Source organism: Planococcus citri, chromosome 4 (genome assembly GCF_950023065.1).
Source record: "Planococcus citri chromosome 4, ihPlaCitr1.1, whole genome shotgun sequence".
Taxonomy (NCBI): domain Eukaryota; kingdom Metazoa; phylum Arthropoda; class Insecta; order Hemiptera; family Pseudococcidae; genus Planococcus; species Planococcus citri.
Window position 1 is genome coordinate 64,715,015 of NC_088680.1, and position 24,721 is coordinate 64,739,735.

At 35.2% G+C, this 24,721-nt stretch overlaps 3 protein-coding genes across 3 annotated transcripts; 2 read left to right on the forward strand and 1 right to left on the reverse strand.

The window, feature by feature from the left end:
• Positions 1-83: 83 nt before the first annotated feature.
• Positions 84-24,674, reverse strand: LOC135844435 (uncharacterized). Its single transcript, XM_065362642.1, has 4 exons — positions 24,337-24,674; positions 11,410-11,662; positions 6,545-8,018; positions 84-764 (listed from the first exon to the last, which is right to left on the reverse strand). The coding sequence occupies exons 2-4, from the start codon at positions 11,553-11,555 to the stop codon at positions 561-563; spliced, it is 1,824 nt and encodes a 607-aa protein (XP_065218714.1). The 5' UTR covers positions 11,556-11,662; positions 24,337-24,674; the 3' UTR covers positions 84-560.
• LOC135845228 (uncharacterized) lies at positions 14,177-16,147 on the forward strand. Its single transcript, XM_065363692.1, has one exon. The coding sequence runs from the start codon at positions 14,177-14,179 to the stop codon at positions 16,145-16,147; it is 1,971 nt and encodes a 656-aa protein (XP_065219764.1).
• Positions 16,229-19,408, forward strand: LOC135845229 (uncharacterized). The gene has a single exon (XM_065363693.1). The coding sequence runs from the start codon at positions 16,229-16,231 to the stop codon at positions 19,406-19,408; it is 3,180 nt and encodes a 1,059-aa protein (XP_065219765.1).
• Positions 24,675-24,721: the final 47 nt, after the last annotated feature.

Sequence of the window (24,721 nt, forward strand, 5' to 3'; positions counted from 1 at the left end):
TATTATGACTACCAAACGAGGAAACGTTGATTAGATAATGCTCAAAAAACACGATGCAATTTGGTATTATTAAATTACGTACGTCCGAGAGAATGAATTTACTTATAATATATTCATATTCCGTTAGTAGGTAATTAAAAAATATGCTTAATCACTATTCAACGACTAGCCAAATAATTGCGCATAGAAGCGCGTACATCTACACGAATATGTACATACAATGTACAAAATTACACATAAACAGAAACAGAACGAAATAAGCACATGCGAATTATACATTCTTATAACCTACGTATACCTTACCTATATATCTACGTAGAGCCTACTTACATTGTATATACGTAGAGAACTTTCCTGTACATAAATATTTACATATTAAATGTTTTCGTTTCATTATTAAGTAAGCAGGTAGGTAGGTAGCTAGGTACATAAGTGCCAACCTCACCACTGCTACTTACAGAACGTAGATGTACCATGTAGTACTCTTAAGTATTATTGAGAGTTTATTTACCGGTATTTCAATTATACTATTACGAGTACAAAATACAAATATCTATAAATCATAAAGGTCCGAATAGCTTTTCGCCTCTACTCAACACCATGCTGAATGACATCACTGAAAATACGAGGAAAGCGAACCCAACGCAGCAAGTAATAACTTGGCACCAACATCTTTCCTTTTTTCTATTTTTTATTTTTTCGACAACTTTTTCCGCTTGTTGGACGTCTAGGGTGAAATCTGGGCATCGATGACCGGGGTAACTCTGCAAATTTCACAAAACAAATGATTGATATGAAGGCAAGCCATTTTTTATTTGATCTCAATTTGCTATGTATTTATTGAATTAAGATTAAAATACTTTCTGCGTAAAAATATGTGTTAACCTGTGGCCAATTGATCAGATAGGTAGATAAATTTGGTCCTAATACAGGGGTCGGCGTAAGTTAGTATTCGCATTCGAAAACTGATGAGTTTTCTTTAACACCCTGTTGTGTGTAATTAGTAGATAGAGGGTCATGTAAGTAGTGCGTTGTGTTCGTAGAAGTCCCACCAACACCTTGGTAGTAATAGTTTCGTTCCCCACTATGTCACTACAGAAAAAAATTACTTTTTGTTTTAAAAAATTTGTTTGTGCAAATCGGAATACTAACTTACGCCGACCCCTGTATAATGAGGCGTTGGGGGGAAAAAAAACATTGAAAAATTGTTTTAAAAACCTCAAAATGGAATAAAAACATTAAAAAAGTATTCAAAACAATAAAAATTACCAAAAAATTAAATTTCAGTATGATTTTTGACAAAAAATGGTGTTTAGAAAAAGCTTTCAAAAATTTGTTTCGTAAAATGGCCAAATTTTGTCAAATTTCACTGAAATTTCATTATTAACTTTTGGGTGATTTTTAGTGATTTTAATACCTACTCCTTCCATATGATAATTTTAGTTTATGAATTTGGTGTAAAAAAAAACTTTTAAAAAGCATTAGAATCTTTACAAATGACCAAAACTTGGCGCTAATTCCCGTAAAATTTTAAAAATGGTAAAAAAGTTCAAAATGATAGGTACATATTTATTAAACTAGGTACCTACGAAAAAAAAAAGATTGAAATTTCAGAATAACCAACCAAAAAGCAATAAAATTTGTCAAAAATTGGTGTTGAGAAAAGAATTTTCAAAAATGCAATTTCTCGTCAAATTTTGTCAAATTTTACGGTAATTTTGTTACTTTTTGGTGATTTTTCGTAATTTTGATGTTTGCGTCCTTCATGTTTTTTTTTCACAATTTTGGTTTTAGTGAAAGTTTATTGATTTTTGCTACATTTTCGAGTATTTTTTAACATTTTACAATTTTTTCATGGATTTTCCGCCAATTTATCAAAATTGTGAACTATTTTTAAGGTAACACTTTTTCATGCATTTTTGCCAAATTTTAGTGAAAGGAGGAGTTGCGATAAGGCCATTTTTTGGGCCCGCACAGTTTTCGACTGAACCACTCTTAAAATGTTGTGATAAATGCCCCAAATACGACTCCGTGGTTAGTTAACCCAAAATGACCATTTTTTGGGCTCCAGGGGTTCTCAAAGTTGCGAATAAAACAAAAATTTTAGGAACTACTGAGTATTATTTTCAAAAACTTTTTTAGCGTGAAACATCTATTTGAACCCGATAAACGTTATGCGAGGTGATTTTCTTATTTTCGACCCTCGGGGGCAAAAATTGGGGGTTTTGATTTTTTGAAAATTTTGAAACCACCATTTTGAATCTACCCCTTTGAACCCCGCTAAAAAGCTTTTTACGGCTTATTAGTACCTGAAAGACCTCCATCCTACCAAATTTTGAGCTCAATAAAATTTTCCGCTGGTACTCAAAAATTCAATTTTCCAATTTTTCGTAATTTCGATATTTTGGGAACCCCTGGAAAACTAGGAACCTACGATTTGCGCCAAACGTCACGTCTTGAGGTATATATTCGATTATCTAGATGAAAAAGTTTAATTAAGCTCCCCCAATATTCGTAATTTTGAACCCTTTTTTTAGAGCCCCCCACTTTAGAAGCACCCCTAAAAAATACGTTTATGCGTATTTTTTCAAATAAATTTATAGAATTTACATTTGAAACACACTAGCAAGAGCTCGACAATTTTTCATTTGATTTTTCCTGTAACTTTCAAAATTGAGCAATTTTGGGTCAAATTCTGAGATTTTACTTCATTGAAATCGTGAAAACGTGACTTTAACGTTTTTTGGAAGAGTAAAAATCTCAGAATTTGGCACAAATAAATAGCTCAATTTTGAAAGTTACAGGAAAAATTATATGAAAAATTATCGAACACTTCCTAGTGTATTTCAAATGTAAATTCTTTAATTTATTTGAAAAAATATGCATAAACGCCTTTTTTAGGGGAGCCTAAAATGGGAAGCTCTAAAAAGAGGGTTCAAAATTACGAATATACAGGGAGCTTAATTCATCTTTTTCGTCTAGGCAATCGAATATATACATTAAAACGTCATGTTTGGCGCAAATTGCAGGTTTCTAGTTTTCCAGGGGTTCCCAAAATATCGAAATTACAAAAAATTGGAAAATTGGATTTTTGGGTACCAGCGAAAATTTTTACTGAACTCAGGAAGGATGGAGGTCTTTCAGATACTATAATAAACTGTAAAAAGCTTTTTAGCGAGGTTCAAAGGGGTAGGATAAAAATAGTGGTTCCAAACTTTTCAAAAAATTGAAACCCCCACAATTTCTGCCCCCAAGGATTGAAAATAGGAAAATCACCTCACATAACGTTTATCTGGTTCAAACAGATATTTTACGCTAAAAAGTTTTTGAAAATAATACTCAGTGGTTCCTAAAATCATTTTTTATTCGTAACTTTGGGAACCCCTGGAGCCCAAAAAATGATTATTTTGGGTTAACTAACCACGGATTCGTATTCCGGATATTTATTACAACATTTTTAGAGTGATTGAGTCGAAAACTAGGTGTAAGGGGGTCCAAAAAATGGCCTTATCGCAACTCCTCCTTTGATGGATTTTTGGTGCCTGATTTTTAGTTGCATTTTACGGGGGAAAATCGTCAATTTTTGGCCATTTTCATCAATTTTAACGTTTTTTTGAATTATTTTACAGCTAAGCATTTTAACGCCTTTTTTTAAAATGGATTTTCAATCGATTTCACCAAAATGACATCAATTTTTAGTCATTTTAAATGATTTTAATGGGGTTTCAAGTGTTTTTACATCATTTCAAAATCTTTTCGTACATTTTTCCGTCATTTTATTGAACTATCAATGGTTTTTTCACCAGTTTTATTGGTTTTTGATGCTGTTTTGAGAGTTTTCACATCACTTTAATACATTTTCCATATTTTTTCGTGCATTTTTGACCAATTTCACAAAAACTTTGTTGATTTTTCAAAATTTTATTAATCTTTAGAGCATTTTTTTTTCGTTGAAACCATTTTTTTATGTATTTTTCGTCAATTATTCATCATGATTCTATCAGTGTTTGGGTATTTTTAATGATTTAAAGTTCTTTTATGAGTGTTTTTTCACTTATAAAACTTTTTCACGCAATTTGGCTCAATTTCACTACAATTCTGTTGATTTTTGGTAATTTCCAGCAATTTGATGATGATTTGGGCGTTTTTACATAATTGAGGTATACATTTTTTTACACTTTTACGTGTATTTTTGGCAAATTTCACTAAACTCTAGTTTAATTTTCGGTCATTTTTAGAAATATTGATAATTTTTTGGAAATTTTTCATCCTTTAAAAAACTTTTTTGCGTATTTTCTGTCGATTTATTGAAATTTTATCGATTTTATTGGTAACTTTCAGAGGTTTAAAATGCTTTTTTGAGCGTTTTTTTGCCATTTTAAAACTTTTTTGAGATTTTTTGCTCAATTTTACCAAAAATTTTGTTGATTTTTGATAATTTTAAGCAATTCTTTGTTTTTTTTTGGGAGGGGGGCGATTTTACAGAATGTTGACGCGTTTTCAACTCTTTTTCATGCATTTGTGGCCAATTCCAGTGAAATTAGATTGATTTTCAATTTGGTGAAATTCAGTGATTTTTACGTTTTTTTTTAAATTTTTGCAGGACATGTTTTTATTTTATATTTATGCATTTCCAGCGAATTTCAATAAACTTCCATTATTTTTGGTAATTTTGATTTTTTTTTTTTTTGAGTAAAACTAATTTCCTTGAATTTTTTGGCATTGTTAGCAAAATATCAATTTTTGGCCATTTTCAGTAATTATTCTAATACTGCTCCTTCGATTGATTTCACGTAATTTTAGCATTTTTAAATTGATTTTTAGCCAATTTTACAGAAACTTTATTGACTTTTGGTCATTTTTGGGTCATTTTTGGTGGTGTAATGTTTTTCAAATCGTTTTCATACATTTTTAACGCTAGCTTCTACATGTATCTACATGTATTCCGTATATTTCAAAAAAATTCCGATTCATTTTATTTTTTGAATTTTTAGAAATTTTAATGCTTTTTTGAGAGTTTTTAGATTCATTTTAACATGTTTTCCAAATTTTTTGGTGTCATTTTTTTTTTTTGGTTGAAAATCTTTGCTGAAAGTTTGTCATTTTTTGTGATTTTTAAAAATGTTTTTAATGTGTTTACTTTGTGCTTAAAAAAAGGTTTAAACAACATTCTCGTGCAACTTTTGCTATATTTTGTCTTTCACAAACATTTCATAATACTTTGTTTAAAACAAATTTCAACGTAGGTATGCTTCAAGCAATTCTTGATGAGATTTTAGTACTTAAATCTGCCAAAATTGCAAATCGTGATAATTTGACATGAAAACATGAAAAAACAATTATAATCAGTGTAAAATTTTCACTCCAAAGATGTTCTGACGCATTTTCAAATGGGAATAATAAATTCAAATCAAAATTATCATCACGTAAGATTTACTATACTACCTATTCCAGTTGGTAATGTTTTCATAAAATCAGCAAATTTTGAACTTCAGCATAGGCATTGTTTCCTTCCTGACCCCCTCCTTTCCCTCCCATCCAGTAACTTGGCTCCGTCTTTGTAGGTATTATACACGTGCAATTGTGCAGCCGACGACGTAAGTATAGGTATACGCCAGCTTTACAGTACCCATGGTCTACTATTTAATAATATGAGTAAATGATTAAGTAGGTTTGCACTTTCACTTTTAACACTTTGTTATTTTACTCTACGTCGTCGGTATAGGGCCTCCGCGCCGCCGGACCACCGCCACATCGCTTTACATGGTACCTACAGTGAAGATGAGACGTTGAGCCTCTAGACCTATAAGTTCCCCCCTCCCCCCATATAGCGAGTACTTCTACCTACTACTTATGTGCACCGGCAAAGTCGAATGCTACTTAGATATTCGCTAGTTATGATGTGTAGGTATTCCTTTCTTCAGACGTTATTACTTATATAACTAGGCAATTTGCGAGTTAATTTGAGTAACGATAACCTTGGCTTGTAATCAAGCAATTTTAATTGTGTTACTCGGTAGGTATATTTATTTTGTTTTGCATTAGAAGATCGACCTAAATCAACGTGTGTGAAGGTGTAGATATATAAATAAATCTACGATAAAATGAAAATTTTGTTTTTTTTAATCATTTCCATTATTGACTCGGTTTCACTCGAAAAACTAAGCGTAATGATAATTAATTGTAGATACGAGATGCAGATGCGGGTCAATTGCTATATGACGCGGCGGCGTGTCATGGAAAAACACCACAGGATATACGAGATCTTCTAATGTAATGTGACAATAGCCCAATTTACAGGGCTTGGTGACTCGTGGTATGATTCACCTTGATCATTGACATGGAAAGAAACTTTGGAAAAATCCTGGGTCTACTGAATTTTTCATTTCATTTCGAAAAGGATCCAGGCAAATGTTCCTTAGGATGTCCTATTTTTTAAAAAAAGTTGTCCCAGAGGATCGAAGGGGAGGGGGAAATTATTCCTATTGTCATATGCTGGACTATGTATGTTAAGTATGATAAAATAAATTCCAATTTGACTTACAGATGATCGCAATTGCGATGCAGGCTTCTGCAGAGATTTATCATCCGTTTGAACATTGTCAATTCTTCGGCATTGCTCAAAACGATGTTGAAAACGATCGAGGCACTCTTTACCCGAAGATGTTCCTCGAAAAGGACCAAATGTCACATGTCTTTGTTGAGGAGCACCCGAGCAAACGCCATTTTTAATTTTGAATCGATTACTCGGACGTTTATTGGTGAACCCAACAATCCGAGTATAGTTGAATTTAGCCTGATTCAAGGACACTAAAGCCGAAGCTGGAACAGGAGTCGGTGAATCAGAAGCAGAAGTGGAAGCATCGCTAAAAGGTGGAGTCGGTGTTAAATCAGAGAATCCACTGGTGCTGGCTGCAGATACAGATGAAGAAGAGTACGAAGAACATTCGCATTGATCAGCGTAGTAAGAGACTCTTCCCAAGCATTGTAGAAGATCCACTTGACATTTCTCTAGCAGATCCTCGTCTATGGTTGGGTTGTTTTGATCGACTCGTGAGCTATGACGACATTTGCGATGATAAGCGCTGATAAGGCGATAAGCTCGGTACAATGTTGTGATAGCTGGATCATCCGATGACGAAGGCCATGTCGTAGGAGAGTCCGAGTTTCGTAAACATTCGTCGATTTTGTCACGTAAACATCTCAGTACGATTTCCAGAGGAGAGTTTGCAATTGGTGAAATGTGGGTTTCGGGTTCTTGGTCGCCATTGCTGATGGTAACGTTACGAGGAACCTGATGACGAGAGGGTAAATCGTGCGAATGGTTTTGGTTTCCATAAGGTATTGCTACCCTATCATTCTGGTGGAATTCGTCGTCAATATGGTGTGAGCGAAAATTACGTTCATCGCGACGATGGTAAAAATTCCTGTCTCTGTTCAAAGTAACATCACCGACTTTATTTAACCTATGAGAAGGAGATGAGGCAAACCAACATTCATTTTCACGCAATGATTGCAAATTCGTTACTCGAGACGTAGTTCTCCTTCTATCCGGATTTCGATCCGATATCCCGGTTCCAAATTGAGGCAAAGATGTGATCTTGGATCCCGAAGACCGAAAGGCTGATCTACTTGTATTATGGTTCTGCTGGGTATTTTGACAATGGCGTTTATTGACTCGAACCGATACCAAAACGCTACGAATGAAATCGTAATTCTGTTTCAGTACAGCGAATGCGTCGTCACGTAATGAATATTCATGCGGGTGGTAGTCGATGGAATCTGTGTCAGGGTGGTCGTCGTCGATATCGATGTCGATGTGGTGGTTGTCTCTATCGATGCCGATTGCGATGGGTCCGTATGTGTAATTTCCGCCAGTTTCATTGCATATAATTTCAGTTTTATGTATATTGCTGCGATCGGTGTTGGAATGGTTGTTGTGGTTATTATTGGTGCTACAGCTGTTATTACGATCATCGATGCTGATGCTTTTGTCTTCGACAAAAAGTGGATTTATTCTGCGAACAAAGTATAAAATTAATTGCAGTGTAGTGCACATTTGAGTCAATCCTACTCAAATTGTTCATCTTGGATTTGGAGAAAAAAGGTGGAATACTTACCTAATCAAAAGTTTTAATCACTTACTTGGATTTTTTTTTTAATTTACGGAAATCGTATGGTATAATTTTTCAAAAATCAAAAAAAGCTCTAAGAATGATTGAACTGACGATGGTGTTATCTACGAGTTTATTGCACACTGCAGATATAAAATACCTTTGAATTTTTTAGATTTGTGGATGCTTTGTAAGAAAAAATTGTAAATTGATGTAGGTCTAGGTACCAAGTGGAAGAGCCGAAGAGGGCAAAACCAGATTTTTAGGAATGAAAAATCGAAATCAGAGGTCATTTTCTGAAGCAGAATTTTTCATTTCACTTTTCAAGTCTCTTTTCAGAGTTTTCTGCTTCTATTTTTATTATTTTATTTTATAGACTGTTTTTAGATTTATTGGTTTCCCTTTTATTTTTCAACTTCATTTTCAGATTTTAATTCAATTTCCAGCAATTTTTAATTTCATTTTGAATTTTCAGTTTTTGATTTAATTTTCAGAATGTTTTTTTTTCTTTTGATATTTTTACTCCATTTTCAGAATTTCTGATTCCATTTTTGGTTTTAAATTTTATTTTCAGTTTCAGATTTTAATTTGCAACTTTTCATTTTCACCTTCAACTTTGATTTTGATTCTTCAGTTTTAGATTTCATTTTTAGAATTTTCGCTTTCATTTTCAGTTTTCAATTTAGTTTCTAAATCTCGATCCAATTTTCAGAATTTTCAATTTCATTACTTATTAGTTTTTAATTTTTTTTTTAATTTTCAGTTTTTAATTTTTTTATATTTTTATTCTATTTTTAGAATTTTTGATTCCATTTTCGGTTTTTGAATTCATTTTTAGTTTTTCATTTTCATTTTCATTTTCATTTTCATTTCCAGCTTTTAATTTTTATCTTCAACTTCGTTTTTGATTTTGATTTTTCAGTTTTACTTAGATTTCATTTTTAGAATTTACAATTCTATTTTCAGTTTTCAATTTAGTTTCTAAATCTCGATCCAATTTTCAGAATTTTCAATTTCATTATTAGTTTTTAATTTTTTTTTTAATTTTCAGTTTTTAATTTTTTTATATTTTTATTCTATTTTTAGAATTTTTGATTCCATTTTCGGTTTTTGAATTCATTTTTAGTTTTTCATTTTCATTTCCAGCTTTCAATTTTTATCTTCAACTTCGTTTTTGATTTTGATTTTTCAGTTTTACTTAGATTTCATTTTTAGAATTTACAATTCTATTTCCAGTTTTCAATTTAGTTTCCAAATCTCGATCCAATTTTCAGAATTTTCAAATTTCATTTTTAGTTTTTAATTTTCTTTTTTTTTTAATTTTCTTTTTTTTTTAATTTTCAGTTTTTCAGTTTTTAATTTTTTTCATATTTTTATTCCATTTTTAGAATTTTTGATTCCATTTTCGGTTTTGAATTCATTTTCAGTTTTTCATTTTCATTTCCAGCTTTCAATTTTTATCTTCAACTTCGTTTTTGATTTTGATTTTTCAGTTTTACGTAGATTTCATTTTTTGAATTTTCAATTCTATTTCCAGTTTTCAATTTAGTAACCAAATCTCGATCCAATTTTCAAAATTTTCAATTTCATTTTCAGTTTTTACTTTTCAATTTGAATTTTAGTTTTTTTCGATTTTTATTCAATTTTTAGAATTTTTTATTCCATTTTCGGTTTTTAATTTCATTTTCAGTTTTTGATTATCATTTCCAATTTTTCATTTTAATTTCCAGCTTTCAATTCTCATCTCCAAATTTGATTTTTATTTCTATTTTTCAGTTTAGATTTCATTTTTCGAATTTTCAATTTCATCTTCAGTTTTCACTGTTTAATTTTGATCTTATTGTTTTATTTCTTATGCAGATTTTTGTTTCATTTTCAGAATTTTCTGTTTCATTTTTGTTTGTCAGTTCTCACCAGTTCTGTTTTCAGCTTTATTTTTAGATTTTGATTCACTTTCAAAAATTTTCAATTCAATTTTCAGTTTTTGATTTCTACTTATCTACAGTTTTTGAATTTAATTTTCAGCTTACATTGTTTCATTTTCAGTTCTTGATTTAAATCATATCCCCAGTTTTTGATTCCAATTTTAATTTTCAATTTCTTTTTCAGTTTTCGAATATACAACGTAATTTTAGTTTTTCATTGCTTTTTCAGAACTTCATTTTCAGTTTTCAATTTGATTTATTGAGATTAGGTATGTTTTATCCTCATTTTTTTCATTTATTTTTATAGCTTTTGTTCTACCTAATTTTCAGAATTTTCAATTTCATCTCAAGAAGTTTGTGATTTTTACTTTCAGTTTTCGAATTTAAAATTTTAGTTGTCGATTTCGTTTTCAGTTTTAATTTATGTACCTAATTTTCAGAATTCAATTTAATTTTCATGTAGGTGTATCAGTTTTTGTTTTCGTTTCTTGATTTTGATTTTTAATTCTCGATTATATTTCCACCTGCAGTTTACGAATTCAGTTTTGATTTTCGATTTCATTTTCAGCTTTCAATTTTATTTTTAGAAATTATGTTTTATGTTGGTATTCTCATTTTTCAATTCATTCTTAGTTTTTGATCTACCTAATTTTCAGAATTTTCAATTTTATTTCAAGTTTGTGATTTTTAGTTTCAGTTTTCGAACTCAAAATTTTAGTTTTAGATTTAATTTTTAGTTTTCAATTTAATTTTCAAATTTCAAATCCATTTTCAATTTTTGATTTTTGTTATAATTTTGATTTTTAATTTTTGATTTCATTTCCAATTTACAAATTCAATTTTAATTTTCAATTTCATTTTCAAAATTTTAAATTCCATTTTCAGTTTTCGATTTTATTTTTCAAATTTTTATTTTCATTTTCAGAATTTACAGTTCCATTTTTTTTGTTTCCAATTTCGTTTTCAATTTTTGATTTTATTTTATAATCTTTAATAGTTAGATAAATGCCTACTTTTATGGAAACCCAATTTTTTAAAAAAAATCCTCAAGACCCAGCTAGAGTCCTTTTTTAAGAGCCCACTTTTAACGTGATTGAGAGAAAATAGGATTTTTAGGGGCCTTTAAAAAAAATCTCAAAATGTTCGATTGGCTCCCTAAAACTACGAAAATTTTTCAACTTGATCAAATTCACTACCATCAATAGCCTATGCATTTTTCGAGATTTCTCACCCCCCCCCCCCCATTTCAAAAAATTGACATCCCGAAAAATACGATGTACTTATTATTTTTCCAACGTAGTAGCCTACTTAAGTACTTCAATATTAGGTATATGACTACCTAAGTATATTTCTATTCTATGTATTTCTACCTTGTAACTGCATAATATCCGAAGGGCTGTGGTGTAGATAGCGTTGGGGCGAAAGCTGGCACTGTTACACAATCAGTCAACTTCAAAGGGGGCGCTATGTCATCCGACAAATAGGAATGTGCTGCGTATGTGCTCGTCCATTTCATGTTGCAAATACAACACGAGAATCAAATGCTTCAGCTTTTTCTCCATTACAAATCTTTATGGACTTCTCAACGTGGAGACGGTGGCGTACAGCAATGTGAAGAGTTGGCTGAAAAAAAATGTACCGGGACGTTGAAAAAATAAGCCAACGATACAAATATTCAAACTTTAATACCAACGCCATCCACTTTTAATTGATTTTTTTTCGAAATCTAACGAAATATAAACGAAGCCCTCAAACATCCAAGAGTATGTTCAGATCCAATTTTCTGAAACACCTCATATCCTACGAGTATAAGAACTGTAGGTATTTTTTCACGCAAATGATCAATGGATTCGAGAAAAGATCTTTTAAGAACGTACAAATATGCATTAGGTAATTGATTAGTAAAATAAACACGAGTTCTCATATCTTCTTCAGGTCTCGTACAGCTCTTACAAGTAAGTAGGCATATTATGATACTGGTCGCGGTCACCATCGTGATCGTGATCGTGACTATCGTTGTCGTCGTAACCGACAACTGTCTGTGAGTGTTGTCTCATACAAATAGGTATAGGTATAGTTACTTGAATGTTGTACCTACTCACAGATTTGTAACTTAGGTTCTCGTATTATGTATATTATGTAGATGTGCCTTTGAAAAGAAGGCACCAATGCATACCTCCATATCGTATACTCAGAAAAAAAGTAAGTGTTACGTAAGATCCTCGGCAGCATTCATCGTGCACAAACACAATGCATGATGCACAAATCGTGCATTTAAGGTGGGTACTTTTTACTTACCTAATCTACAGTATTATTCAAGCCTATCTATGACACTGTACAGCGAACAGTGTACAATATTTGTGTGCGTTTGACGTTTAAAGTGAGCCTATCACGTAAAATCAAAACGATGAATTTTATTCATGAGACTATTCCAACACAGCAGAAAATGATTGGATCAAATTCGAATATGTATTCCATAAATTCAATCAAAGACCAGGCCAGATTCATAATCAGATCTAGCCGGAAGAACAGAAAAAATTGACCACTCACATCATAAATAATAATGTTGGTTTACTTGAAATTTTCCATAAAAAAGTCTCTCCAATGCATTTTAGTCAAAACTGCCAGAAAGTCCCATCTTCTGCTAAAATATCAAAAAATGTCTCATTTTTTGCCAAAAATTCAGCAACAATCATTTCTAATTTTTGGTTTGTTTTTGAAAATAAGAAAAAGTATATCTTGATAAAAAAAAAAAGTTCGTACTACCTGCGAACCATGAGGCCAAGAGACAGCTCAACATACAATGGGGAAACACTGCACTAAATCACACCGACCACCCCAAATATCTAGGAGTGACCCTGGCCTGGATAGATCACTCACCTACTGGCAATACTGTGAAAAGACCAAAATGAAAGTGGCAGCAAGAACAAACCTGATCCAAAAGCTGGTAGGCAGCAGATGGGTGAGATGGTGAGCTAAACCCATTGACTTTTCAGATATGGACTGCTAGCAGTAAGTCGAGGGTTGCAATCTGCCCATGCACCAGCTCTGTTATGACGATATACCTCCATGGTATGGTTTAATGGAAGGAGGGAGTTATAACGTCACTGTCTCACTGTGCACATTTTTCAGATTCAGGCATGCGTAGAAGCCAAAAACCTCGACTTACTGATGAACTACGTTCAAGACCATTGGCTAATGCACCACTACCAGTCCATATCTGAAAAGTCAATGGCTAAACCACTGGTTCTGTGTACATCAACACTGGAACTGTGCAATTGAGTTACAGAATATACATGCCCAGTAGGGTGGTTCATGTAACATTTTTTTTTTGAAATCTTAAGGTCTTACCCTCTAATTTTGTTCATTTAAAAAATAATATTTAGAGGTCGCGCACAAGCGTTGTGTTACGTTCGATTGTGTAGGTAGATTGATTTTATACCTACCTGTTTATCTGTGTCGTTTTTCTCGACGCATCGAAGCTTTGAAAGCTTCAACTGGTTTTTCGAGCGCTAGACGTTCGAATGTTTATCTACGTACTCGACTGATAGCAAAATGACTTGCTTTTTAACGCGAGCTTTTTCGCCTATAATAACTCGATTTTCGTTGTAAATTTTTACTGTAAATATATTGTTGATTTTTGTATAATTCGATGAGTCCTATTTTATCGTATGATCGTTACACTCACCTTTACGAATGCGTAAATAGACGCAAACATTGATGGCGCCCGAACAGGGACTCATCGTACGCGAGTGTAAATACTAATTATCGTTATCGAATCGTGTGTGCGAATAATTATCGAGTACGTTGTACGTATGTAATTTAAAACTATCTAGCGAATTTTCGCGTATATACTATCGTTATGTCGTGTTTGAGCTCGTTATACAGCTCAGCAAATCGTAATCCAGTTCATCATTGTTCCAGTGAGCTTTTATAGCTCAATCAACGTATCGAAGGGCCTCCATACCCGCAATTCATCGTATCGAAGGGCTTCCATACCCGAAACCCAGGGTTTTATTCCTGCAACGAAGCGTTTATCGTATAGAAACGCTTATCATCATCATACCGAAACGTTTTACCATATTCAGCTGCTTTTCCATCATTCGAATCGTTTTATCATTCCTTATCTTCGTTATCATGGAAGACCAAGACGGTACTTTTAGCTACGTGCATAGTTCTCGTTACTCCGGCAGATGCATAGTTAAGCTGATTGAAACGCTCAAAAAGCTTATTGCAAATAATTACTCGATCGATAACGTTAGCGAGGTGAGAGTTAATCTTGAAGAACTCACCAAAGAATTCGAATCGTATAAACGAATATCCAGTCGTGGATTTAATCTTGCATCTGTATCCAAGGATGCCGCCAAACCGAAAACCGACGAAGAAGTCTCCGCTCTCGAAGATAAAATTTTAGCTGAGCTTGAAAAAGTCAACAAAGCTGTTTTACCTGTAATCGCTAAATCGAAGAGTTATATTTCCGAGTTCGAAGCTCAACAGACACGCGAATCGTTAAATAACTCATCAATGAACATGACTGGTGGTTTTCCTGAACCGAACGTAAAATTACCTCGAATTGATATACCAAAATTTGATGGTGTTGCTATCGAGAATTTCCTGGAATTTTACGCCATATTCCAGAACGTGGTTCATGAGGAACCAACTTTATCGAAGGTTAAAAAGTTATATTACCTTAAACTAGCGTTGATCGGAGAAGCTCACGATTTGGTGAAAGATACTCCTGTTACCGATAAAGGTTATGACGAAGCGTGGTGTCTTGTAGTTTCAACCTACAAAGATATCAAATCCATAACCCGAAGACACTTCGATCAATTATTCTCGATAAATCGAATCAAATCAACGAGTGAAATCCCTATGCTTCTTAGCAATGTGAATCGCGCTTTGAAGGGGTTACGCGCTTGCGGAGAAGACACCGAAAATTGGGGTCCGATATTGAGTTATATCGTCTCCGAAAAATTGGACAACGTAACGTACGAAGATTTCGAAAAATCTCTCACAACGAACACTAAGTTTCCACGTTGGAGTGTTCTGAAATCTTTTCTCGAGAATCGCGCGTCAGTCACTAAACGTAGCAGTGATTTGACCAAACAAACGAAACGAAACGATACTCCACCCAGTTCATCTGGTAAACGATCGACTTTGACTGCTGTATCGAATAACGAAACGCGAAGTGGTCCTTCTGGTACTCCTCAATCATCGCCACCGAAGCCAGCTTGTTCCTGCTGTGACAAGTTGCACTTGCTTATCGATTGTAACCTTTTTCGCGACAAAACACCGAAGCAGAGATACGAAATCATCAAATCGAAATCTCTGTGTGGAAATTGTTTCCACTCGAATCATCGTACCAACGAATGTCGTAAACAGCCGAATTGCAAAAAATGTAGCAATCGTCATCATACGCTACTGCATTTTGATAAAACGAACGACTCGAAGGATCCACCGAAGCCTGAATTAAACGAAGATGGCACTCCAAGAACGACTTGCGGTATGTCATCGCTCGTATCTGTTCAAAAACCGATTGCGTTATTGCCGTCTGCGCTTGTAAAGTTTGTTAGCGGAAACAAGTGCGGTACTATGCGTGTTTTACTCGATTCCTGTTCTCAGTTGAATTTAATAACGAACGAATTCATCAAACGTAACGATTTATCAACGACCAATGCGCCATATCCGAGTAAAGTAGCGGGTATTGGTGATAGCGAAACCGAATGTAATCAAATCATCGAATTTTCAATCGAATCACGAGTAGAAGATTTCAAATTTTGTGCTCGATTTACTGTAATCAACAATCGAATACCGTATTCTGTAACGAATTATATCATCGGCGATTTTGCAGAAAAAGTGAACGAACGTCGGCTCAATCTCGCTGATACTGCTTTCTACGATCGCAACGTAAATATCAACTCAATCGATGCTATTCTTGGGGTTGAAGCGTATAACTTGTGCGTGCGTAACAAAACCATCTTTATCGAATCCGCTTGTCTACGTGATACCGTTTTCGGTTGGACAATTTCATCATCGATCGAATCAGCTCGCAATACTCGACATTCTCAACCGTATTGTGGCTTAACTATCGACAATATCGACCAATGACTCGAACGATTCTGGAAAATCGACAGTTATCCAGATAGTGCTCCAAAATTGACCGAGCATGAAGAATGCCAGAAACACTTCATGCGCACTTACCAACGAGCTCCAGATGGTAGATTTATCGTTCAACTACCATTTAAGGAGGATCCATCGGTCATCACTGGCAACTTTGGTATTGCTGTGAAATATTTAAAACGAATCGAATCGAAGTTGGACGAAACGACTAAACGAATGTACACCGATTTTATGGCAGAATATGAAGCGTTGAAACATATGTCTGTTGTTTCTGACGATGTGTCCAGATATTATATCCCACATCACGCTGTGTTACGTCCATCGAGTACAACGACGAAGCTACGAGTTGTATTTCATGCTTCATCTAAATCGTATTCCGGTAAATCGCTCAACGATGTGCTTATGGTTGGTCCAACTATTCAACCTGAGCTCAACGATACTTTGCTGTGTTTCCGTATATTCTGCAAAGTAATATCCGCTGATATTCAACACATGTATCGCTGTATCGAGATACTAAAAGCCCATCGCCGATTTCAATCGATAATTTGGCGAGGTAAACGACACGAATTGAATACGATAACGTACGGTACTGCTCCTGCTGCATATGAGGCAACGCAATGTCTCGATATTCTCGCTGAAGAAGTGAAGGTAACTCGTCCTCGCACTTCTATCGCTATACGTAAAGGCTTCTATATGGATGATTGGCTTTATGGAGCCGACACTGATGAAGAATTAATCGAATTGCAGCAATCAGTACATGAAACGTTGTTATCAGCTGGTTTCAAACTACGAAAATATCAATCGAATTCTAACGAAGTACTCGCTAAAATTGATCCGGCTCTGATTGAACATAATTTGACCGTTCAATTTGGAGATAACGAAGCGCTTTCGATACTTGGCTTAGCCTGGTGTCCTTCTACCGATAGCTTTGCGCTGAAAACCGATGTTCCTGCTCCTACAACAACCGTAACAAAGCGTCAAATGCTATCTACAATTTCGAAAGTATTTGATCCACTTGGCTTAGCTTGTCCAGTAACGATTCGAGGCAAGCTGCTGTTCAAACGATTGTGGAAACTCGGAATCTCATGGGATGATCCCGTGACTCCTGAAATCGATTCGCTGTTTAACGCTTATTTATCCGATTTGAATCGTTTATCGAAGTTCGTAATACCGAGATATGTTCGAGATTTCGACTCGAATACTGAAACTATCGTTGGTTTCTGCGATGCCTCCGAGCAGGCATACTGTGCTGCTGTATATGCGTTCAATGCAAAACGTCTCCAGTTGCTGTGCTCGAAAACGAGAGTTGCTCCAGAGAAAGAGCTCAATATTCCACAGCTCGAGCTCCAAGCAGCCGTTCTGCTTGTGCAACTAATCCAACGTGTTTCCAAAACACTCAACGTTGATATTCATCGCAGTAAACTGTTCACCGATTCGACTATTGTCCTAGCATGGCTATCGAAACCTGCTAGTGAATGGAAAACGTTTGTTCGAAACCGTGTGGTGAAAATTACCGAAGTGTTTCCTATTCAACATTGGAGCCACGTCCGTTCAGGTGAAAATCCTGCGGATCTCGCTACACGTGGTATTTCGACTGAATCGCTATTGCAATCGAGTATGTGGCTGTCTGGTCCTGAATTCGTTATAAATCTCGATAATTCGTCAAATAATACCGAAATCGATGAAACGATCTGTGAACCATATCGCAGAAAAACGAAAATCGCCTCTTTCATCGCTGCTGACCTTGAAACGGATCTCAAGAAGCACGCGAAGTTAATCTCATCGTGTGAATCGTACGAAAAGCTCCGATTCATGTATGCTGCTGCTATCGCCGTTATTCGTCATTGGAAATCTCGAATTTTGAATCGAGAACGTGTTCCATTGAAAGTAGAAGCTAGCGACATGATCCGAGCGAACGAATGTATCATACGAATCGTGCAGTATGATGCATTTTCCAAAGATATCGAACGATTGAAGACCAAACCAGGCAAACTATCGAAGCGAAGCCTGTTGAAACGACATACTCCATTTCTCGACGATAATGGAATAATGAAATCGAAGACGCGCCTGCAAAATGCGCGCAAACCTGTTAACGCTAAAATACCGATCGTGTTACCCGCTCATCATCATTTCACGAAGATTTTCATTCGATACTTTCATTTGAAATTCTTCCATGCTGGCCGTCCGTGGCTAATGACAACGTTATCAACGAATTACGTGTTTGTTGGTGGTCTGAATCGAGCCATCAAATCAGTGATTCAATCTTGCAAGCAGTGTATCGAACGGTTTGTCGAATCAAAACCGCAGCAGATGGCGAATCTGCCTTACGAACGCGTTACTCCTCTACCGCCTTTCCAGGTAGTAGGAATCGATTTTACCGGCGCTTTCCTGCTAAAATGTTCGTATCATCGAACCACAAAGTATATGAAGGCTTACGCTTGCATCTTTGTGTGTTTCTCGACAAGGGCGGTGCATATCGAACTCGTTCCTTCTTTATCGACAGAAGATTTTCTCAACGCGCTAAAGTGCTTTGTATCTCGAAGAGGCCTTCCAGCAACTATATACTCCGATAACGGTACCAACTTTAAAGGTTGCAAACGGTATTTGAACTTCAACGACACCGAAATCCAACGCTACGCTTTATCCAATACGATTTCTTGGAAATTCAACCCACCTTACACGCCTCATCGCGGTGGTATCTGGGAGTCTGCGGTGAAAAGTGCTAAGCGTTACATACCTAAAATATCCGAAAATCAGAAATTCACCGAAAATGAGTTGAGGACGTTGCTCACTCAGATCGAAGGTATTCTGAACACCAGACCGTTGGCTTATTCGAACACTGGTGAACCGGATGAGGAGATACTCACTCCAGGCCATTTCTTAGTTGGTCGAAATTTAAACGTCAACCTACCCGAACCTTCTTCGCCTCCAGCAAATATTAAGCTGTCTGATCGATACCTCGCGAATCAGAATCGTATTCGAGCATTCTGGAGAATTTGGTCCCAGGATTATCTCAATCAGCTCCGTTCTCGCACCAAGTGGCAAGACGAACAGCCTAATTATCACGTAGGAGATTTGATTTTACTCCGAAAACCTAATACGGAACCTTGCCAATGGATTCGAGCAATAATTATCAAGACTTTTCCCGATGAAGCTGGTTTAGTTCGAACAGTCGAAGTTCGAACGTCAGATTGTTTGTCGAAAGTCGTGCCGATCCAGCAAATTGTGCCCTTACCGATCGCTAAATGATTGGTTATCGAGATGTTTGTTATTTGAACGTCTTTTTATTGTTTATTCTTTGTAATTCGAAGTATTTTTTTTCTTTTATTTTATCGTTTTGTTTTTCTGACTTCAATCGCTTCTGTCAGCGGCGGGAGTTTATGTTACGTTCGATTGTGTAGGTAGATTGATTTTATACCTACCTGTTTATCTGTGTCGTTTTTCTCGACGCATCGAAGCTTTGAAAGCTTCAACTGGTTTTTCGAGCGCTAGACGTTCGAATGTTTATCTACGTACTCGACTGATAGCAAAATGACTTGCTTTTTAACGCGAGCTTTTTCGCCTATAATAACTCGATTTTCGTTGTAAATTTTTACTGTAAATATATTGTTGATTTTTGTATAATTCGATGAGTCCTATTTTATCGTATGATCGTTACACTCACCTTTACGAATGCGTAAATAGACGCAAACACGTTGAATGTTGAGAGCTATGAGTGCGCGAAAGCACAATACTTCCCAGGATGGCGCCGTGGAAAATGCAACAGAGCTGAACAGGGTTGATTCTACGCAACTGTACTGAGAGTGGCATCCCCACTACAACTTATTATGTGATACCATTTTTTGGAGGGGTTTTAAAACAACTATTCCAAAGTATTGATTATGATTTTTCAGCTGTAGAATTCATTTGAACCCGATTTATGGAATTTAGAAATCAAAAAATTCCATTTTTACTAAGAAATACTCTTAAATTGATAATAGTTGATGAAACATCACTATTCAACTAGAAGTGCTGAATCTTATAAAAGTTATAAAATATTCATATTTCAACGTAAATTTATCCCATAAATTGTTTCCCTGTGGTTTCAAATTAGAATAGAATAATACAAAATCAAATTCATACTTGTACATTTTTCTTTACTTTTCAAATCTTTCATAATGTATTTTCACCTTTAGTGATCTTCAGAATTGAAAAATTGTCATTGACTCATCATTAATAACATCATAAAAAGCTCACCAAGGACTAGACTTACTTATCATGCATTGTAGAGGGGATAACATGTTGTAATCTGCTTCAATCCAACAAGGGGATGCAACACTGCATTCCCCCCACGTGCAACCATGGCAAGTTTTCGCTCAACACTCTCATACCTTCTCAACATTTAACTCTCATGCGCAACCTCTAAATATTACTTTTTTGACCTGAAATTGTTTGTCAAGTGTTTTCTCATTTCTGACCAAATGGAACACTTCTAGGGGGTAAGCTCAAAAAATTAAAACATAAAATTTTTTCTATTGTTCTTTGAACCACCCTAATGCCCAGTAAGGGGACAATTAGCACATGCTGAAAAAGTAGATGTACTTACTGTACCCCTAATGAAAGCCTATGTTCATGTATTGGTGACAGGGTGCCTCAGACTAACTCCACTCACAGCTCTGCATTGTCTTGCAGGGATCGCACCATCAGCATCGACCTTTATTCCTTATCTGGACCTCTATTCCAATTGGAAATCAAGAGAATATTTGATGCACACCTTCCAAATCGAGCTTTTAAAGAATGCTTCTGCCCATTGCGAGAACTTGTCTCTTACTTGGCCCCACTTACTTACCACGTGTATGATCAGATGTGAAAGTTATTACCTTCCTCACACAATTATGATTGTACGTGTGGTATTGTGGTAAGTGTGGTAAGGTAAGAGTTGTAAAAGATAAGTTCGTGCAATGCGCAGAAGCATTCTATACAAGCTCAATTTAGAAGATTTGCATCAAAATCATTGACCTTTTATTCCTTATCTGGACCACTATTCCAATCAGAAATCAAGTGAATATTTGATGCAAACCTCCCAAATTAAGCTTGTAAAGAATGCCTCTGCGCATTGCACAAACTTGTCTTTTACCTTACCCCACTTACAACTCATTATGATCATAATTGTGTGAGGAAGGTGGTTATCACCTTCAACACGTGATTATGATCATACGCGTGGTAAGTGGGGTAAGGTAAGAGACGAGTTTGTGCAATGCGCAGAGGCATTCTTTACAAGCTTAATTTGGGAGGTTTGCATCAAAATGTGCCCTTGGAATAGCAGTCCAGATGAGGAGAATAAAAGGTCGATGATCAAATTGTACCATTAGAATAGTGGTCCAGATGAGGAGAATAAAAGGTCAATGATCAGAATAAAAGGTTAATGACTAAAATGTAATAGCAGTCCAGATGAGAAGAATAAAAGGTCGATGACCATTATAGGTACATAGGGAGGTGGCTTCCAGAGCTGAAAAAACTAAAGCAACACACAACCTCCTACACCCCATGTATGGCTACAATGAATTATCAGAGAGCAGATTAAAATCCAGACACAGTTTCCTGAGAACAGTAACTGAAATAAGTGCTCCTGCAGAAGTTGAGCGCTGTCAAATTTGGAATGCAGCGACAAGAAGCAATACTATGGGCGAATTGTTGCCTCAAGGCAACCAACTGAAATACAACCTCTGGAAAACACTGAATAGACTGAGATGCTGAGAAGTAAGTCTAAGTAGGTACATAAAACAACGCTCTCAAAATTCAACCTATACAGATGGCACTTCGCTGATGATGATCTATGCAAATGTGGCGAGGTACAAAATGACAGACACCCTTTCAAGTGTCCATTATATGGTGACTTCGATGTGGACAAACTCGACCAGACAATTGATGTCAAGGAGATGAAGTTCCTTGAATACTGGGACAAGAAGGGAATTCAGGCAGTCAACCAGACAAGAGAAAAAAATGAAGAATTGTGAATTTTTGAGGGCTTTTACACTCAAGGGGTGGTGTAAAAAGTTGGAAAAATTTTGCGAAAGAAGTTTGAAAAATTCCAATCTTGCCTAGCTCTCTCCTCCATGACACTCACTTCATCGCGCCTCCAGCCGGGATGGTGAAAGATGAAATTTAAAAAAATAAAAATGTTTCTCAACTAGTTGGAGGTTCTCTGGGTTTTCATGTTAGGGAAACAAATTGCTTTAAAGAACAAAATATGGTACCCTGCCCAATTGGCCAAATTGCAAAAAAGTTAAGCTTTCAAAGAAAAATCATTTTGGAAAATGAAAGTTTTGAAACAGCTTAAATCCTTTATTTCCAACAAAACAAATGAGTATGAATTGGAAATTTTTGATTTTTTCAAAAATAATTCAACAACACGACTTAACAACATTAGTTAAATATGTAAAAGCACTTTTTGAAAACATTTTTTTAAAAAAAGGTCATCTGGCAGCAGTGTGTCATATTCCAGCATCTGATGTGATTAGGTGGTAAAATACTTTTTTTTTCAAAACTGAAGAAAGTTTCATTCTACGTCTCCTGCATCAAAGCAAAAATGTTTCTATCATTATGTATCTCCTCTACAGAGCTCATCATTCCGCCTTTTGTATCATATTTCGGCCTGATTTCCCACAAGATTTTATGACTTGAAAAAATCCTCTACTTGCGGCTTAGATTTTTTTATTGTTTTTTTTTCACTTTTTGATCAAAGGCATTTCTTTTACTAAGTTTTTTACTTTTGATCAACTTGAGAAATGCCAGATGACTTTTTTACTATCCTTATTGATTGCGATTTTTTTTCTTGACAATTTTTTTAAAATGTTTTCAAAAAGTGCTTTGAGTAAAGTTTTCAACTCATCTTGTTGAATTGTTTTTGAAAAAATAAATCCAATTTATATTCGTTTTGTTTTGTTGGAAATAACGGATTTGAGCTTTTTCAAAACTTTCATTTTCCAAAATGATTTTTCTTAAAAAACTGAACTTTTTTGCGATTTGGCAAATTGGTCAGGGTACCTTATTACATTCCTCAAAGCAATTTGTTTCGCCAGCATGGAAACCTAGAGAAACTCCAAAGGGTCTTGCAACGTTTTGGAAGTGTGAATCTCAAAAATTGGTAATGAGATTTTTAATATTTAGTTATCTACTTACATTTCCAATAAAAAATGAAAAATTCTCAATTCTTCGACTTGACAAACAATATAGATTTTTTAGTTGTGCTGATGATTCGCCAAGCTTTTGATATCTTTACAACGACTTTCCAATGGAAATGGAGTTACCCTAAACACGTTATTCGTACCTACCATAAAAAACGTTAATTCACAAATCCTTTAAGTTTTTGACTTCTTCACTGAAAAGTTTCAATACGATTTTGTGCTATAAGTATCAATTTAAGAAGAAAAAAAACAAAAAAAAACAGTTAAATTACACCACTACAACGAGATCTCACGAAACACTTAAAAAATGTACACACTTGTCTGACTTGTCACAATCTTAGTGAAGTGTTTTCACTTTCTGCAACTTCATCAGAACCACTTTTCATGAAAAACAAACACAAATGCAGTGCAATGGAAAGTTACTACAATAAACAAGTAAATATTCTTATTTTTTTTGAGACACTTATGCCTACCGGAAGCTGTATCAGCAGAAGTTACGAAGGCGATAGGATGACCAGCCCTATATGTACCCAGACGTTATTGTTACCTATGGAGACCAATATAGATACGATGTAGACTTCCTTGTATAATTGTACATATGCGGATATGAGACTGTGCCACTGTGGAATTGGCTATATACGTAGTATTTGATTATGTATTCGTCGCGAGAGCAATCATAATTGGCTATTTCGCGTCAACAGCGACAAGTACTATTTTTCATTAGTCTACTGTATTGTAAAACGAATAGGATGATGGATACGTCTGACAGCAGAGCAGACAGACACGGATGCAAGTAGTAGAGCACAAACTTGTACGATGTATAGATCTTAGGGAAAACTTGGTCCCATTTTATATACCAATAAGTCGTGCACTATGAAAGTTAACTATACCCTGAGGCTACAAATACACCAAGGGAGTTTCAAAAATTGGTCAAAAACCTCGATTTTAAATCTTACATAGGTACATAAGGTTAATGCGAATGAAATAATGATTATTTTAGATAATACCTACATTTTATTTGTTTACGATTACGCACATACGCACAAATTCACACCGAAGTACTTATATGAGAACGGAAACGAAATGAAAGTAAAATTAAGCGACAAATTAGAGCACAATACGCGCGCGCGAGCGCGCGACCATTGAAGCGCTGAGCACTGAACACACCGAGCACTTGGCACTATACTGCATCTGTGGATTATACGCGTACTTGTATTTGCTGGACGCGTCGGCGAAAAGTGAAATGCTGTTTTTGCGAGCTATACCTGTACTTAGGTATGTCTATGTACGAGTATGTCCACTTACCCAGGTGCATCTACTACCACACACGAGTATTACAAATACCTACATGTTGCATATGCTACGTAAAGGTATGTGTACCTTATGCACGTGACGA

Bases quoted from the DNA above. Each gene is read 5' to 3' on its own strand.
- LOC135844435 (XM_065362642.1), bottom strand. From the start codon at position 11,555: ATGAAATGGACGAGCACATACGCAGCACATTCCTATTTGTCGGATGAC. The intron at 8,019-11,409 runs GTAGAAATACAT...CTTTGTTCGCAG, and splicing joins GGATATTATGCAGTTACAAG to AATAAATCCACTTTTTGTCG. The intron at 765-6,544 runs GTAAGTCAAATT...TGAAATTTGCAG, and splicing joins CATCGCAATTGCGATCATCT to AGTTACCCCGGTCATCGATG.
- LOC135845228 (XM_065363692.1), top strand. From the start codon at position 14,177: ATGGAAGACCAAGACGGTACTTTTAGCTACGTGCATAGTTCTCGTTAC.
- LOC135845229 (XM_065363693.1), top strand. From the start codon at position 16,229: ATGCGCACTTACCAACGAGCTCCAGATGGTAGATTTATCGTTCAACTA.